The sequence below is a fragment of the Bombus bifarius genome, unplaced genomic scaffold, assembly GCF_011952205.1.
Source record: "Bombus bifarius isolate JDL3187 unplaced genomic scaffold, Bbif_JDL3187 scf7180000008203, whole genome shotgun sequence".
In the NCBI taxonomy this organism is placed as follows: Eukaryota; Metazoa; Arthropoda; class Insecta; order Hymenoptera; family Apidae; genus Bombus; species Bombus bifarius.
Genome location: NW_022884507.1, coordinates 373673 through 389002, shown reverse-complemented (window position 1 = coordinate 389002; position 15330 = coordinate 373673). Strand labels below are relative to the sequence as shown.

Sequence of the window (15330 nt, the reverse complement as noted above, 5' to 3'; positions counted from 1 at the left end):
AATTAAAATCGAGCGCCCTCTCACTAATTTTTATATAATATTTACGTATATATTTGTATAACAGAAACTATTTATTTTAGCATTGTACGCATCGCACGTGTTACGATTCAATCGTAATATACCGTTTATATTCTTGATGCCCATGGAGCCATCTATCAGAAGTTCCATTAACAAAAAGCTACTCTAGATGTAATTCGAAAAATGTTTAACCAAGTTCTTTACTTTTGCAAATTATAATTTTTAACAGTAAAAGAAATTTATGTTCAGCAGATCTTTTCGATTAATTTGTATTTTTATAAGCTCGATCTCTATTTCCGCAGTAAATTGTATTGTAATGATTAGTTGTTATAAAAATAAAATATAGCGGGAAACAAAAATGGGACTATAATAACAAAATAAGAATTAGAACCTAAATACGTATATATGTTAAACGTTGCTGCGATTTGCGAATTATCGACTGATGGTAACGTTATCGCCATAGAATAATTATTTAATATAGTGTTATACTTTCTTCTTTTACTTGCGTATCTTAAATTTCTATTGATATATATGTTATGTAGAATCACGAGATACATAATGATAATATTTTGATTTGCAACAACCAAAGTTGACGCTTTCCCGAACGACTATCTTTTAGTTTTTATAAATATTAATCAAATTGTTTAATCGTCGGTCCTTCTATAACCGATAAACTTTGTTTATGTCTGATTTATATAAAGTTAAACATTTTAAATAATGATCTAGGATCATTGAACCAATTACTAATGATTAATCGTTTAATCGATCAATTAATTCATAGTTAGGGATTGATCAATTTACTTTGCTCTTTTATTCTTTTAATATAAAACATTCAGTGGAATAATGATATTTAGTTATCAAATAATGCCGACATTGTAATATAAAATTTTATTTTTTATATGTACATCGTTCAATTAATGTAAAAATATTATTATTTACGTAATTTCTGCATAGGAAGAATACAGTTCTGTTTCTAACATCATTACCGATAGAAATTGGATTAAGAAGCTGTTCTTGTTATATGCAATAGACAACATAGATCCATCGATGTAGTTTCAAGCAGACGTTGAAGAATCGCTTCTTTTCACCTATTAGTTATGATAAATCAATAGAATATGACAAACGTGTATTATTAATATAGACTTTCTGAATACAAAACAAGTTACGCAAGATGATTTAAGACCTTTATACTTAAATGTGCTCTATACGATCCTACTACAGATAGGATGAAGGAGACTTTACGATTTAACGCAGACAAAAATCAAACAAGACAAGACTGCGTGAAAAATATGATATAGCATAAACAACGCACATACATACATACATACGTACAACGTACATGTATACATATAGTAATAGTAATATAATAGTTATATAAAAAGAATTTTTTTTTCATGGAAAAATATAGATTTGTTCGTAAAATTGAGCGAGTCGTTACCGGGTATTACTCAGATTACCGGGAAGCAGGTAGTATTTGAGATCTACAAATAAAGTCGAGGTTACATTACACCTGTACCGATGACCATGTAGAATACTACCAAACAGTTTGGTTGAATAATAATCGAACTCAGTTTTTAAGCTGTCGCGTATATGTTATTTGTCAGTTTTTAATGTCAAAATTATTTTAATTTTGTTGCGTTGTTGATCGTACGTACCGCGTCAAACGGATTGCGACTATTCTAATACCATAGTTTCTTAGCTCGCACTATAAAAGCATGATCTACACGTTACATTCAATTACATTACAACAATTGAATAGTCGATTACTTTCAAGTTCGTTTGTAATTATTTATTTGTAATTAAATATGTTAGGAAGAAATATTGCCGGTACAATGTTACCCATTACAAACACTTTTTCATATATATTGCTTACATCTATCAGATTATAATTAGTTTCAACAATTGTATCATTTCTCTCCTACGTTTAATATCTATTGGTTGATACGAACTTTTCACAACTGGACATATAAATTTGTACTTTTAATGTATTTAGAGACTGTCTTCGTTTTAATTCTGTATTTTGTTTCCTCTACAGTTGTATACTTTTGCTTCCAACGAAAAAGGGTATGTAATTAACTTGAACACATTGAAGTGATTCACAAGAGGTACAACAACGTTGACTCCGAGGTCTACTTTCGTAAAAATTGTGTTGCTTCCTGTAATTAAAGTAACTGTAACGTAGCTTCCTTGTAACTCGTCTATCATAGTTAACGTTATAAAAGCGGTCATTTTTCGTTTCAGAGCGAAATTTAAGAAATACGCGACCTCGTGAAATAGTGACAGAAACCGGGCACGTGCCAATCTTATTCTATTACGACACGATATCATATTAATTGAACAAGGGAATATTATACAAAGAGTATAATAAACATTCTACAAAAAATTTAACTGGATAAAAGCAAACTTGTATACATTAATAAGATGTTATGCTTTTAAATAACGAGATCATTTTGATAACGAAAACATGTAAAAATTCAAGAGTTCATTTTTATTTCGAAACGGTGAAATGAAGTTTGTATTCGCAATTATCCAGCGAGATATTTATGACAAGAAAAGGCATATGGCTTTTGTCACAGTGCATTTAAAGGTAGTCCGATAATAAAATATCGTTTTAAAAAATTCAATTTCGACGATATTTTCAATAATTAATTTTGAAAAATTGTCGTGTCCTTATTAAACTTCATTAATAAAACCCGACTAAAATAGTAATAGCAAGGGTAAATCACTACACACACTGTGCGTTGCTGATATAAGATTGCAAAATATAACGATATAATGAGATAATTTACTGAAAAATAAGATGTAGCAATTACATATATCAAATAAATGGTCTTTTTCTTGTGTCGTAAAATATTTTTCTGCTCATATATATATATAGGTATTGGATAATTATGTTATTATATATCGTCTAAATTATTTTTTAATCTACACAGGATGATATTTGAAAAATTAATATTAAATAGTGTATATCATTTTTCATTTTATTTTTATATATAACATAGAGCGTAAGCAATGAATTTTATCGATGGTGCATATTGAATCCTACCTATTGAATTCTTATTAGATGTCAATACTGTAATGCATTATTAATGACCGAACTATTGAAAAAACAAATAATTATGCATCTAACATGTGATATCTGTCTGTTACCATTTTGGAGTTAGCTTTTCATTAGCTTCAATACATTGTTTACTTATAGCGCTATATAAAATGGATTCAATAAAATCAAGGCTATTTTATAGTATTACACTCGAGTCAATGTATCTTTCGAAGCAATTTTTTTTTCGAATTTCTAGCAGTAGACGGATATTTATTAAAATTCGTAAATAGATATTAACGAAAAATATAAGAATTCATGTTCCTTAATCCGTTAATCTTTTTAGCACAACGTTTTAAAGGACTTGTTCAAATCAATATTACAGGCTATACGTATAAACGTATATAGTAAAATATTAGTAAGGATAGTTAATGAGTGTAATTTATACATGCACGACAATCAGTGTAGTTAAAGCGAAATATGCATATGAGACGGAAAAAAGGGAAAAAATTAAACGACTGGAATATTCATTAATTATTTATACGTATGTGGATGTTATGTAGTCAGACATTGAAAGGAGAATCATCTTTTATGTAGAAAAATGTATAGTTTCGTGGCTTGATTCATATTTTCTTTGTAGGTAGACGATAATATCCTGTTATGGCATAATATTTTTATCTCCGTTTCTATAATTAAACTCTTTATTTTCATGGATAAATGACTAAAAGAATATGTAAATTTTTTAAATTACCTTGTTGAAAGTTGTTTTTATGATACTACGCAAATATATAAATCTCTTACACAAAAAGTTGATTACAGCTTGTATCTTAATTCAATATTTTTTACACTTCTTATAATCAATGTCTTGTACAATAGAAATAATTTACATCCTGAATCCTTGTTTTCTGACATGCTATAGAATAAATTGTATTTTTATTTTGTTAATTTATCTTAGAATATTCATATGTTTTGACGCTTTTTCCTCAGTTCGGAGTTTTCAATAGATAATTTACAAACAAGATAATTACAAGTACCATTTATTTACGTGAATCAATTTACATGAAAATTTCTATAATATTGCTTGTAAGTGGATGCTGGACTTCTCATATATAGGTACGTATATCATATATACGTCTCATATATAGGTATCAATATGTACAGAAAATGTTATATCATATCATTTATTCTTCAACTAGATATAAATTGCTTACTAAAATTAATTATTATTTCTTGCATTATACTTTATTATATTATTCAGTCATATTTTCGAAAATATTTTTCTGCATTCTTTTATCACAGAAATGGAAAGAATTCAGAAGAATTTATAGTTTTGGGAAAACATTATAAATTTTTTCTTGCAAAAGCATATCGTATATCACTAAACTAAAGAGTTTTTACGCAAAACCATTTATGCGAAATTTCTGACCTTTCAAAAATACTTTTGCACGACTTCTGTTTTTGGAACTATAAATAAAATAAAAAGTGGTAGATAAAATTAAAGTATTTTAGAAAAGAAACTTTGTTGGTTTCGTTTATCTTCTTTGCATGAAAACGCCACGAGGATTTTAAGGCCGCTAGCCTTTCTCGCAAGTAGGACAGTTATGCTTTTAAACGTGTGTAAATCCCGTAGCTGTAGCGAATTCACGTGTAAAGCATAAAAAAAGAGAGACAAAGAAAGTACGCTAGAATGTTAAATGTTCTATTTTGTTCTATTAGAATACTAGTTATTTTCGAGAAAAAATATTTTATCCTATTAGGTATGGTATTCAGACTGTTACACTTGACACTGATACAATTAACGCTGTTTCGTGTAACGCTGTTTGAGGCTTCCGGGAAACGGCCGTGTCCAGAAAGGAAAGAATCCCGATGTTTCGATAACAATGCAGTTGAGTTCATCAGGGTGTCGCACCGATACTGATACTGATACTGATACATATTAATATTAATATCGCAGAAAATTTCATACAGGTAAGAAATAGTACAAAATTTATCAAACGATATACGATGCACATACGCAGGCACAGAGCGAAGATAAGTTTTATGCTTTGTTCTAAGAACAGTCATGCGTCATCGGAAAAAGAAACATCGTGCCTAATAACGTTACGTTATTATATATTCAATGGAATTGTTCGAAGAAAATGTGCATTTATAAAATATTCCTATACTGGTTACGCCATACTGGTCACGGAAATCAGGACGTATTAAAACTTGTTCATATTTTATTTATAAAAGTCGAATATAATATAAATTATAAATTCGTTTCACAGTTTTAGTGAAAAATCGAAGTGCTCGGATTGTTGCAAACACGGGATACTAGGGATATCTACTCCTACCATTACTGTATATCCCCATGAGAAGCAATTGGTTTTTTCGTAAGCGAAGGAACGTGTGATCGAGAGGAACGAAGGGAAAGTTGTGGCCGTGCTGGACAGTCACCGCCAACCAGCTCGTGAGATTCGACGCGGGATGCTACGAAACAAGGTGAGCGGGTTACGAGTGTATTGTATATGCATTTTGCCGATCCAGTGTCGCGAGCCGATGCAATTTTCTACCAAACGAGCTCGACTCCAGTTCCTTTTAATTCGTCGCTAGCTTCACAGCCAGACGAAAATTCGCTCAAGGCGTCACATTCCTTGCGAACTGACCTCAGCGGCTTTCGACACTATCTCACGTTCCGCGTACGCTGGATACCATTGGATCGACTGGAGCCGCTGGATCGGCGTATCGTGATCGATGGTTAGGTCGTGAACGACTATGGATGTCAGTGCAAGCGAGTCTTATATTTTCCCTCATTAGAAGAAATCAAAAACTCGTCGCGCGAGTAACTAAAACGGTAAATACCGGACTGCATCCTGTACCAGGTTGGTGACGATACTCTCGAATACTGATTGTGCTTGTGGAAAAGTGGCATGTTGTGAATGATCCGAAATTCTACTGAGATACCGAGACGTTTTGTTCGAGAAGCGAATATATCTTGAAATTCAAATTTTTCTCCAAAAGGTGAATATATCTTAAAATTCGAATTTTCTCAATCGATTAAGCCTTTCTTCCGTTTTATATCGTTTCCTGAAATGCGCATAGTATCGTCAATTTATTGCGCCAATAAGATATTATGCCTGTTTCTCAAGGCTTTACACGCGAGAGCGACGTATTTAAATTAGACAAAAAATTAAACGACGGTTATTTGCTGCTGTATGAGTATAGACTTTGCTACATAAGATGTTGTCAGACTAATGAAAAAGTGTTTTTACGCAATTTTAAATTCATGTCAGCGTTTACGATACGAAAGCAAGTACGAGATGTAATAGAATTATTTATCCCAACTATAATAATTGAGTGTAAAAAGAATGTTACATTACTTGAAGATCGAATATACCGTAAGATGTTTCCGGAGTATATTCTTAGAAGAAATACTATAATAAAAGAAATACTATATCTGGCATTATAAATATTTTAAGATTCAGCATGTTTATTAAAGAAGCGTGTACGATGATAAGGCGTGTAATTAGTAACTAATGTGGTGTGAAATTCCAGTTATAACTATGTCAAAGAGTTACTATAGAATCGTTGACAAATATAAGTCTGCAACGGACAGCTTACGATTTCGATCACGTTATATCACCGACAAATTGATTCGATCTATCGCTAAATGTAAGAATTTATAGAGCATATAATATCTTCTGTTGTTGCTAAATCAATGTTTCCTTATCGAAAAGATAGTCATCCTATCTAATTAAGCAACGCGATGTAGAAAATGTGCTGAATCAATAATATAGAATTGAAAACAAGAAACGTCACGCGACGGAGGAAAGACGAATCTCTTTTTTAAACGGAAGCGTATGCAGGTAACTCTAAAAAATTTGGAACAAAGATTCGATGTTCAACAGGGTCAGGGTCCAGTTACGATCGCATTTAAGTTATGTCAATACTCTCAGATGTAGGATAGACAAAGACTTTCTCTCAGCGCTTTCTCTGATCCGTAATTTACTATCAAAGAAATACGTGCGTCGCGGTATACTCGGTTATCCAAATCCTATGAAAATTTATGCTCGTAAAACATCGTGGTCACTATTGCATACTGCTCGAACCTGCTATGTATATTATGAAACGTTGATCCAAACATTAAATTACACGTTTATTCGTTCAGCTATATGGATATTAACTCGCAAGAGTAACAAACGCGTATCACCTCGTTCATCTATTCCTTTTCGATATATGTTTTACGCGATACAATATTCAATCAGCATCGATAAAGAAAATAATCTTACAAATCGTGATATGTTCCACAGAAAAATGCCTGCGATAAAACTCTTCGGCAGAACATGGCTAGCTGCGAGCGACGACCTTGTTTATCCGGGTATCTTTGAAATTTTCATTCGATCCATTTGGTAAGTAGTTCGTCTTCTTTCAGTTTCAACGCTAGAATCTTGAGAATTTCATCCTACGTGGAACATTGCTAGAGATTGTATAGACTCCACATAGTCTTTAAAGCTTCAATTGATCGACGTATTTTACTTAAAATATCATACATTGTAAATCGATGCCAACATGCAAAGAAATAATGGTTTTAAATGATTAAAAGTACAGTAAACAGGGTCATAACATTGCTCTCGAGGCATGGCGTTAAATTTAATAATCTTATATCACGCCTCGAAAATAAAATGTATAACGTATAAGTTCAGCTTTTGAAATCTTTTATCGAGTTGTTTCAAAATCTCGTTGATTAAGAATCAATGAAACATATAAATATGTATTTTCTTCTCTCCTTCGTGCAAATTCAAATTTATACGCAATGATATGACTTTTTAAGAATTATACACATGAAATTTGCGTAACGCGATATCTTACAATAGCACAGCTGTGCGGAAAAAATAATAAGGTGTATTGGAAAAAATAATATGTAAAAGTAGCGAAATAACAAAAAAGTGGAAAGTAGGAATAATCAAACTAACGACATTCAGAATTTTAATATCAGATAATTTAGCTTAAGTTTTGACGTGTACCCTTGGCAGAAATGACGATCTAACAGTTCTATTCCACCGAAGCATAAGGAACCGATCCTTTCTATATTTACACATTTTACTCGATTACCTTCTTATTCTGTGTTTATGCAAATTTTACGATTATAGAATTTTGACGAACTGGAGACTCGCAAGTCACCCATAGTACGTGTTTATAGAGCTATGGTTAGTCGGTTAAATAATATGTGTATCTACACATATAACATTATTTAAACCTTCTCGATTATTCCAGGAAGATGACGAAAATGTACGTAATACATTGTACATAGGTAGAATTATCCAAGAAATAGTTTCATGTTTTGTAAATAACTAATGTTTTTATTCGTATTTTGATTTTATACATTCTATATTAAATTATAGACTTTATATTAGATAGATCTAATTAAGGATAATATAATCATATTTCTTATTTGTTGAAATAAATTATGGTATTTTACATGTCACTAATACATAGTAAAATTCCTTTTAAAACTTCTTGCAGAATGGTTAAATCAATGGATCACGTTTACGAATAATAAAAAAAACGGCTTAACTACATACATTGTGAGATGTTTAGAAACAGAAACAGAACTTCTCTCAAATCTTTACTTTCACATGTCGCATATCGTTCACAGATCGTTGAAAAATTTGAAAATGAATCGTATGTACATTAAGTATGCTACAAATATAAAAGATAGTGTTTGCTAGGAACGTGCGGGTACCTAACATGCGCATAAGTAAGATGCCTTTTCTTAATTTCGCTATCAGATTTTGTACCTAAACCTTTATCTTCAGAATGATTTTCACTATTTGACTATTTGACTATAATAAAAGATACGAGACCGCGGGTATCCGGAACGTTACAAACCTTCGGGTTCCTAATCCGATGCCGAGTAAAATTCCCAACAATTCCCGATAATTATCCTTAATTAACATCCCTAAATAATTATCCTTACCGCTAAGAAGAGTTTCTTTGTTTATTAAACGAATCTGAATAAATCTTAATTCTTACGTAATTAACTCTGTTCACAGGTTATCCCTAATTGTAACCGTTTGTGTCAGATATTACGAGCATACATGGAGTTGTCAGTTAGGCGGAGAGTTAGTTCGCGTGTATCTCTTAGGAGAGGTTGCATTTCTTGTCGTGTCTATACTTTTCATGCTCATCATTATAAGACTGAGCGCAAAAGGATCTATCATGGAAACGCACGCTCGTAAATACGTTGAACCATTCTTGACAGTTAAGTAAGTAGACGTTTGAAAATTATACTGCAATTTACATATCGTTGACGAACAACGCCATTCATTATAAAATACCGCTGAAATAAAACAATGTTCTTCGTTCTGACATGCATCGCTTCACGAACTACTTTATACTTTTATCATTCCTATTATTAATTTTCTAATTGCAAGTACAAACTTCAACTACTATCATCGATCATAAACGGCGCCATTTATCCATAATTATGTATAGGCAATTAACGAATTACTATATAAAATGAATTCCATTTGCCATGTCTATTGACGTCAACTCTTTTCACTTTTTAGTACTGATGCATCATACTTTATTAACGTACACTAGTAACAATTGATAGGTACTGTAATATACACCATTTCTGAATGTTACAATGCGAGATTATCATCACATATAATTTATTATCGCGATAAGATTATTTTTGATAGGTTCGTTGCTTGTAGCAATTCGATAAAACTTGACTGTAATATCTTAGCGCGAAGATATAAAATTTGCACGTGTTGTAGAGATCTCAACGTTATTCCAGAAATTCTAAATCCAACTTCAAATTAATACGTATAGTATAAAGTTTTATCGCGCAAATAATCTTAATAATTAGTGAATCTTTTACTTGCCGCTAAATTCAAAAGGCAGATGTTCTAATATGCAGGATGTTTTATAAAGAATTATACAATTGAATACGAATAACATTTTTCCATTCGTAATTTTCTTTTATTCGGTTTTTTTTTTTTTTACAAAGAATCTTTTCTGCGGGCAGTCGAGTTTGACAAATTTTCGTAACTCTTGACCCATTAACAAGTACAATACATCTCCTATAACGGTTCAGTCGTTTACAAAGTATCGATGAGTACTATCATTTCGAACTGAATTTTCTTACAAAGTAGCTTTCAAATGCAAAACTTTCATTCTACGTTTTCAATTCATCTTTGTTGGTAAAACAATTTTCTGATCGGTATTGTATCATTCGTCTTGAGACACCTTGTATACGCGTAAAAAAATTCTGCAAGAGCGCGTTCTTCCCAAAATTGATGTCCCTTATTTAAAATTATAATAAAGATATTATTATGATTTTACAGAATATTGTTCCTCCTGCCTGAGATATCATGGAATATTTTAGGAAGTTTATGGTTGTTTGGATCAAACGTCAAATGTACTTATGAACATTACACGATCATGATAACCCAGGCGTTAGTGTTCTTCGACTGGATTCTTATAGGTCTAACCATTTTCGGCTTGGCATTGATCTTTGATCCATTAGGCTTATTAAGTAACAAACATTTAGAAAGTTCTGTCGAATATGGCAAACTCTCAAGGAACTGGCAACGGAGATTCAAGTTTCTCTGGTGGATGAGAAAAGACGAGAACGCTAACGAGACTTTTCAACAAGTTGCTGGTGAGACATAGGTACGACTGGCCTAAAAAAGGTTCTGTCGTGATTGAAATCGAAACCGTCATTTCTTCGTCATATATTTTTTAAAAGAAAGCTTTCAACGCCGGAAAAAAGATTAAACTAAACGAACGGAGATTTGGCCTAAACTTGTATCAACTTGTAATACATAAAAGTAAAAAGTCAAGACAAGAGCTACACCAAATGGAAGAGGATAGAAGGTCGTTGATTAGTGTAAATATTGGCGATAATTTTTTGTACACATTGATAAAATACGTACTTTGTATATATAAATAGTTTCCTAACAGAGATTTTGAACTCCTATCTACACACATAACATATATATATATCAGTAGTTAAACTTCTACGTACACATCCTTACGAACTGGTGTGAAAAAGTAAAATCTGCTTGTGCCTTATGGCATGTAATGAATTATATATATATAACGAATTAAACGTGACAACTGCAGGATAGTAAAAATAATTTGATGTACCGTGCGCAACGCACACGTTTCGTGTGTCACGATATTTGCAATTCGCGGCGTTGATCTCTTTCTGTTTATGCTGAACTTTTGAAAGGCAGAACTTTTTTCCGGAGGGTAAATGTGCATAAATAAATGCCTACAATGTACGTCTTAGTATATGTATAGAAATTAAACATTCTCTGTTTTACTAAACAATTATAGCTATTGATAGAAAGAAATATCTATAATCTTTGTAGAATCTAACACAGTTTGTCAGCATTTCCTTTCGTCGTGATTCTGTTACTGACAATATTACAAACTTGTAAATACAGTAAACAACGTAATTCTTTAACATTATCGCACACCTCTCCGTACCAAACTATCTATCTTTGACTATATTTGCCATTTAACGCTTCACCAAACATCTAACACATTTTACATTTTTTTTTTTATAGACTATATTTGCAACAATATTTTCAATCTTATATTTATCGTCTGTCATAGGGGTAATTTTGACATGATAAAGAAATTATTGCTTTTTTATAGGTTTGCTAAGCTCTCTGTACCAGGGAACAGATTTAGTTCCTTCAGATATTATCGCAGGATGTATCCTGCTAAGAATTCGGCAAAAGCGAGAAACTCGTGAATTGCGCCGGTTAAATATTCTTCCTGCTCCAAAATATACTTCCGGTATATATTTTAATTATTATAATTCTCCTCCAAAATTTTCTAACATTTTTTCTAATTTTAATTCGCGGGAATTCATGTAACTAAAGAGTTAATTATATTCTTTCGAAACTCTACAAATAATATGAACGATCTTAACGTTATTGTTCTAGATGCAACTGTAATTTTTAGAAATGTACCAAGTTGGATGTCTTTAGAGAACGCGGCTTACTATATAAAACTCTCATTAGCTGCTTACGGATGGTTATTTGTTATGTACTTGCATATATGCACCGGGTGTTTTCATATTCTGCCGAATTTGACTTGTTGCACCTGTTTTCGGTAAGTAGGAAATCAATTAGGAGAATATTAAATAAAATAGAAGAAGAATAGACTCAAATTTGAAATACGATTCAGTAAAATATTATTTTAAATAATATATTGCGATATAGAAACGATATTATAGCGCGCTTTAAGAAAAGAAAAAAGTATAAAACGTGTACTACTTTAACTAATATTATGAGACCCTATGTTGATCAATTCATTGTAACTACAGAACAAAACGTATTCCAATTATTGGCGACAATTGTTGCTACTGTTATTTAGCCGGAATGAAAACTTTATCAGATTTATCAACGGATGACATCCTGTATGCGTCATTTAAAAACTATTTATGCGAGGTTGGTATTAAGGAAGAGTATTATATATTTGTATATTCAATAAAGAAACAGCTTTTTTAATCGTTTTTATAAAATACTTTTAGATACCGTTCTGTGTAATAGCGGATCAGAAAAAAAATAACATTGTCATTATTGTACGGGGTAGTCTCTCGATGCGTGATTTGATAACTGATTTTGCCGCAGGTTCTAATGTTTTTGTATGCGAAGGTGTTCCATCAAACAGCCATGTAAGTATCTTAAGTCCAATATGAAACTAACAATAAGAATAGTTTTAATCGTACTATTTACAAAGAAAATTGTACGCTGAGTTTAAGTTATGTTTCCTTTTAAATTATTCATAATCGTGAAATGTTACGTGTATAGGCACACAGTGGCATGATAACGGGTGCTAGGCTGATTTTGAAGAAATTAGATGATAACAAGGTTTTAGAACGAGCATTCAATACATATCCTCATTACGATTTGGTTATTACAGGTAAATAGAAATGCTATATGTGCGCTAGAAAATGTTGCTTATAGGTTTACACGTATTAGTCTCTATAATATTTAAATGTTTTCAATTTTATGTTACGAATACTTTTTTTGTCTTACTCTTTTCGGTCGCACGATAAAATGTTTGTTGACATGAGAAACGATAAATTGAAAACAATCGTATTTTCGAGGTATCAAATATTCCAATTATGTAGACAAAATGTTAGAATGATATATGCATTGTACATTACGAGATTATTAAATTACGTACAAAATAAATAAAAAAGGAAGGATTTTCGCGTATAGATAACAAATGACTCGCAATTTACTTATTTGTATCTTTCTCGTTAGTCATCTTAGAGGCATACATGGTCATTCTTTGAACGATTACGAAACAATTTATTTCAATTAGAAAGATATAATTTCTTAAAAATGCCATCATGCCAAAATAATAGATACTTTTTAAGTATTTAACAAATAATTTAAAACGAAATTTAGAGACATCTAATTTTACTGATAAAGTTTTATCTATATGTTTAAGACAATCTTTTAACAATTTCATGTAAGACAATATGTGCAGGTCACAGTCTAGGTGCTGGTATAGGTATTCTGTTAGGATTTTTACTACGTCCACGATATCCATCACTGAAAGTCTATGGATTTTCCACGCCAGGTACGGATTCTTCAGAAACTTTGATTCTTCCTCTTTATATGGTTAATTTTTCTAATTAATAATAATTATTATTAAAGAACCTTTACTAAGAAAAACTTGTTGTTTAGCGGGTCTTCTCTCAAGGGATCTTGCCAGAGTAACGGAGGAATTCGTTTTCACAGTAGGCATTGGAGATGACTTAGTAATGAGGCTGAGTGTTGATAGCATAGAAAATCTTCGAACGTCTTTGCTTATGGCACTTCGTGTTTGCCCATTACCTAAGGTGCGATCTTTATCCTATTTCGAATATTTTAGACTCTGACATGTCTATTTTAGCGTATACTATCTGAAATATTTTAAATTTTATTTCTTTAATATTATTGTTGCAGTATAGAGTAGTATTAAACGGATTAGGTTACATTTTATTCGGCATTCCTGAGAAAGACCTTGAAAATATATGGAATGCCTATAATATGATTACCACTGTATCGGGAGAAACACCTTTACTTAACGACCGAGATATAAATACAGTAGAGGTATATACTTACATACGTGACCATATAATTTAAATTATTCATTTCCTCGTTTATCCACGTATAAAACCTAATTTGCGTTATAATACTATATTCTAAAAAGAAAAAAAAATGATTTATATTATAGGAAAGTAGGATTTACGAGCGAGATATTTCAAAAAGGAGATATTCTAAAGTAAAATTATACATAGGTGGTAGAATACTTCACATAACCAAATGTAAACCCGAACAATCAAAAAACAGGTTTGTTACTTATTTTATATTTTACCTATTATTTATTTTCTCCATGCACATTTATTTATAATACTAATACTTATCTATTGAGTTTATGCAAAGTTGAAGAATATTTTCGAAGCGCCGAATAATTAACTGCATATTACATTTTCTCTTGCAGCAAGAATCAAAATAAGAAAGAAAAGAAATTCGAGATGCGATGGGCACAACCAGAAGAATTTACGGAATTAGTTGTGATGCCACGGATGTTATTGGATCATTTACCAGAATGTATGGACAAAACTCTGACCACCTTGTTAGAACAACAAAAAGACTAGCTACAATAGTTTAATCCTTGACATAAGTAATAAAAAATGAATTGGTTTGTGATTACATTATATCGTTAGTAAAATCGTGCAATTTTCCGAATAGCACGGGGCGTAGTTTTAAATTTGAATATTTCCTGACTTAAACTGAGGATATAATATAACATAATGCATAACATAAAACATGTATAAGACGCAACACCGAAAGATCGAATGACAAATGTAACAACCTACATTTTAAAAACGTCTACAAAATGTTCGTAGAAGAAATGAAAATTGCTTTCGATCAGTTATGTTCACTTCATTATGATAAATTATAATCGTTTAATATGGTGATTATACATATGGTGCAATGATGTTATAGAGTATCGCAATGCTTGCGATTAATTTGTGATCACTTTGTAATTACTCTTAATTGTTACTTTTCATTACTTCAAAAATCCCAATCATGTGATTTTATATATATAAAATATATATATATATTATATTTTTTCTACTATAATAATGGTGGTAAAAATACAGAATATGACTTGTTCTTGGTTATAGTATTTTAACATGCCCACTGTGTTGCATTTATAAATTGGTTGGTGTAATTAATTATTTGCATTATACTTACCCAAATGTAACC

General features: G+C 31.3%; 1 protein-coding gene across 4 annotated transcripts; it reads left to right on the top strand.

The window, feature by feature from the left end:
* The first annotated feature begins 5378 nt into the window (after positions 1 to 5378).
* On the top strand, positions 5379 to 15058 carry LOC117210424 (sn1-specific diacylglycerol lipase beta-like). 4 transcript variants are annotated; one of them, XM_033453430.1, is made up of 15 exons: positions 5381 to 5536; positions 5648 to 6055; positions 7345 to 7443; positions 9088 to 9300; positions 10387 to 10703; positions 11708 to 11851; positions 12001 to 12169; positions 12384 to 12507; positions 12591 to 12734; positions 12871 to 12982; positions 13559 to 13651; positions 13759 to 13913; positions 14020 to 14166; positions 14291 to 14406; positions 14558 to 14714. In XM_033453430.1, exons 3-15 carry the CDS (start codon positions 7349 to 7351, stop codon positions 14712 to 14714), a joined length of 1986 nt encoding a protein of 661 aa, XP_033309321.1. In that variant the 5' UTR covers positions 5381 to 5536; positions 5648 to 6055; positions 7345 to 7348. The 4 variants fall into 4 exon arrangements, with proteins under 4 accessions (XP_033309324.1, XP_033309321.1, XP_033309323.1 ...); XM_033453432.1 differs by having other exon boundaries at positions 5383 to 5536; positions 5917 to 6055; XM_033453433.1 differs by lacking the exon at positions 5648 to 6055 and having other exon boundaries at positions 5379 to 5536.
* Positions 15059 to 15330: the final 272 nt, after the last annotated feature.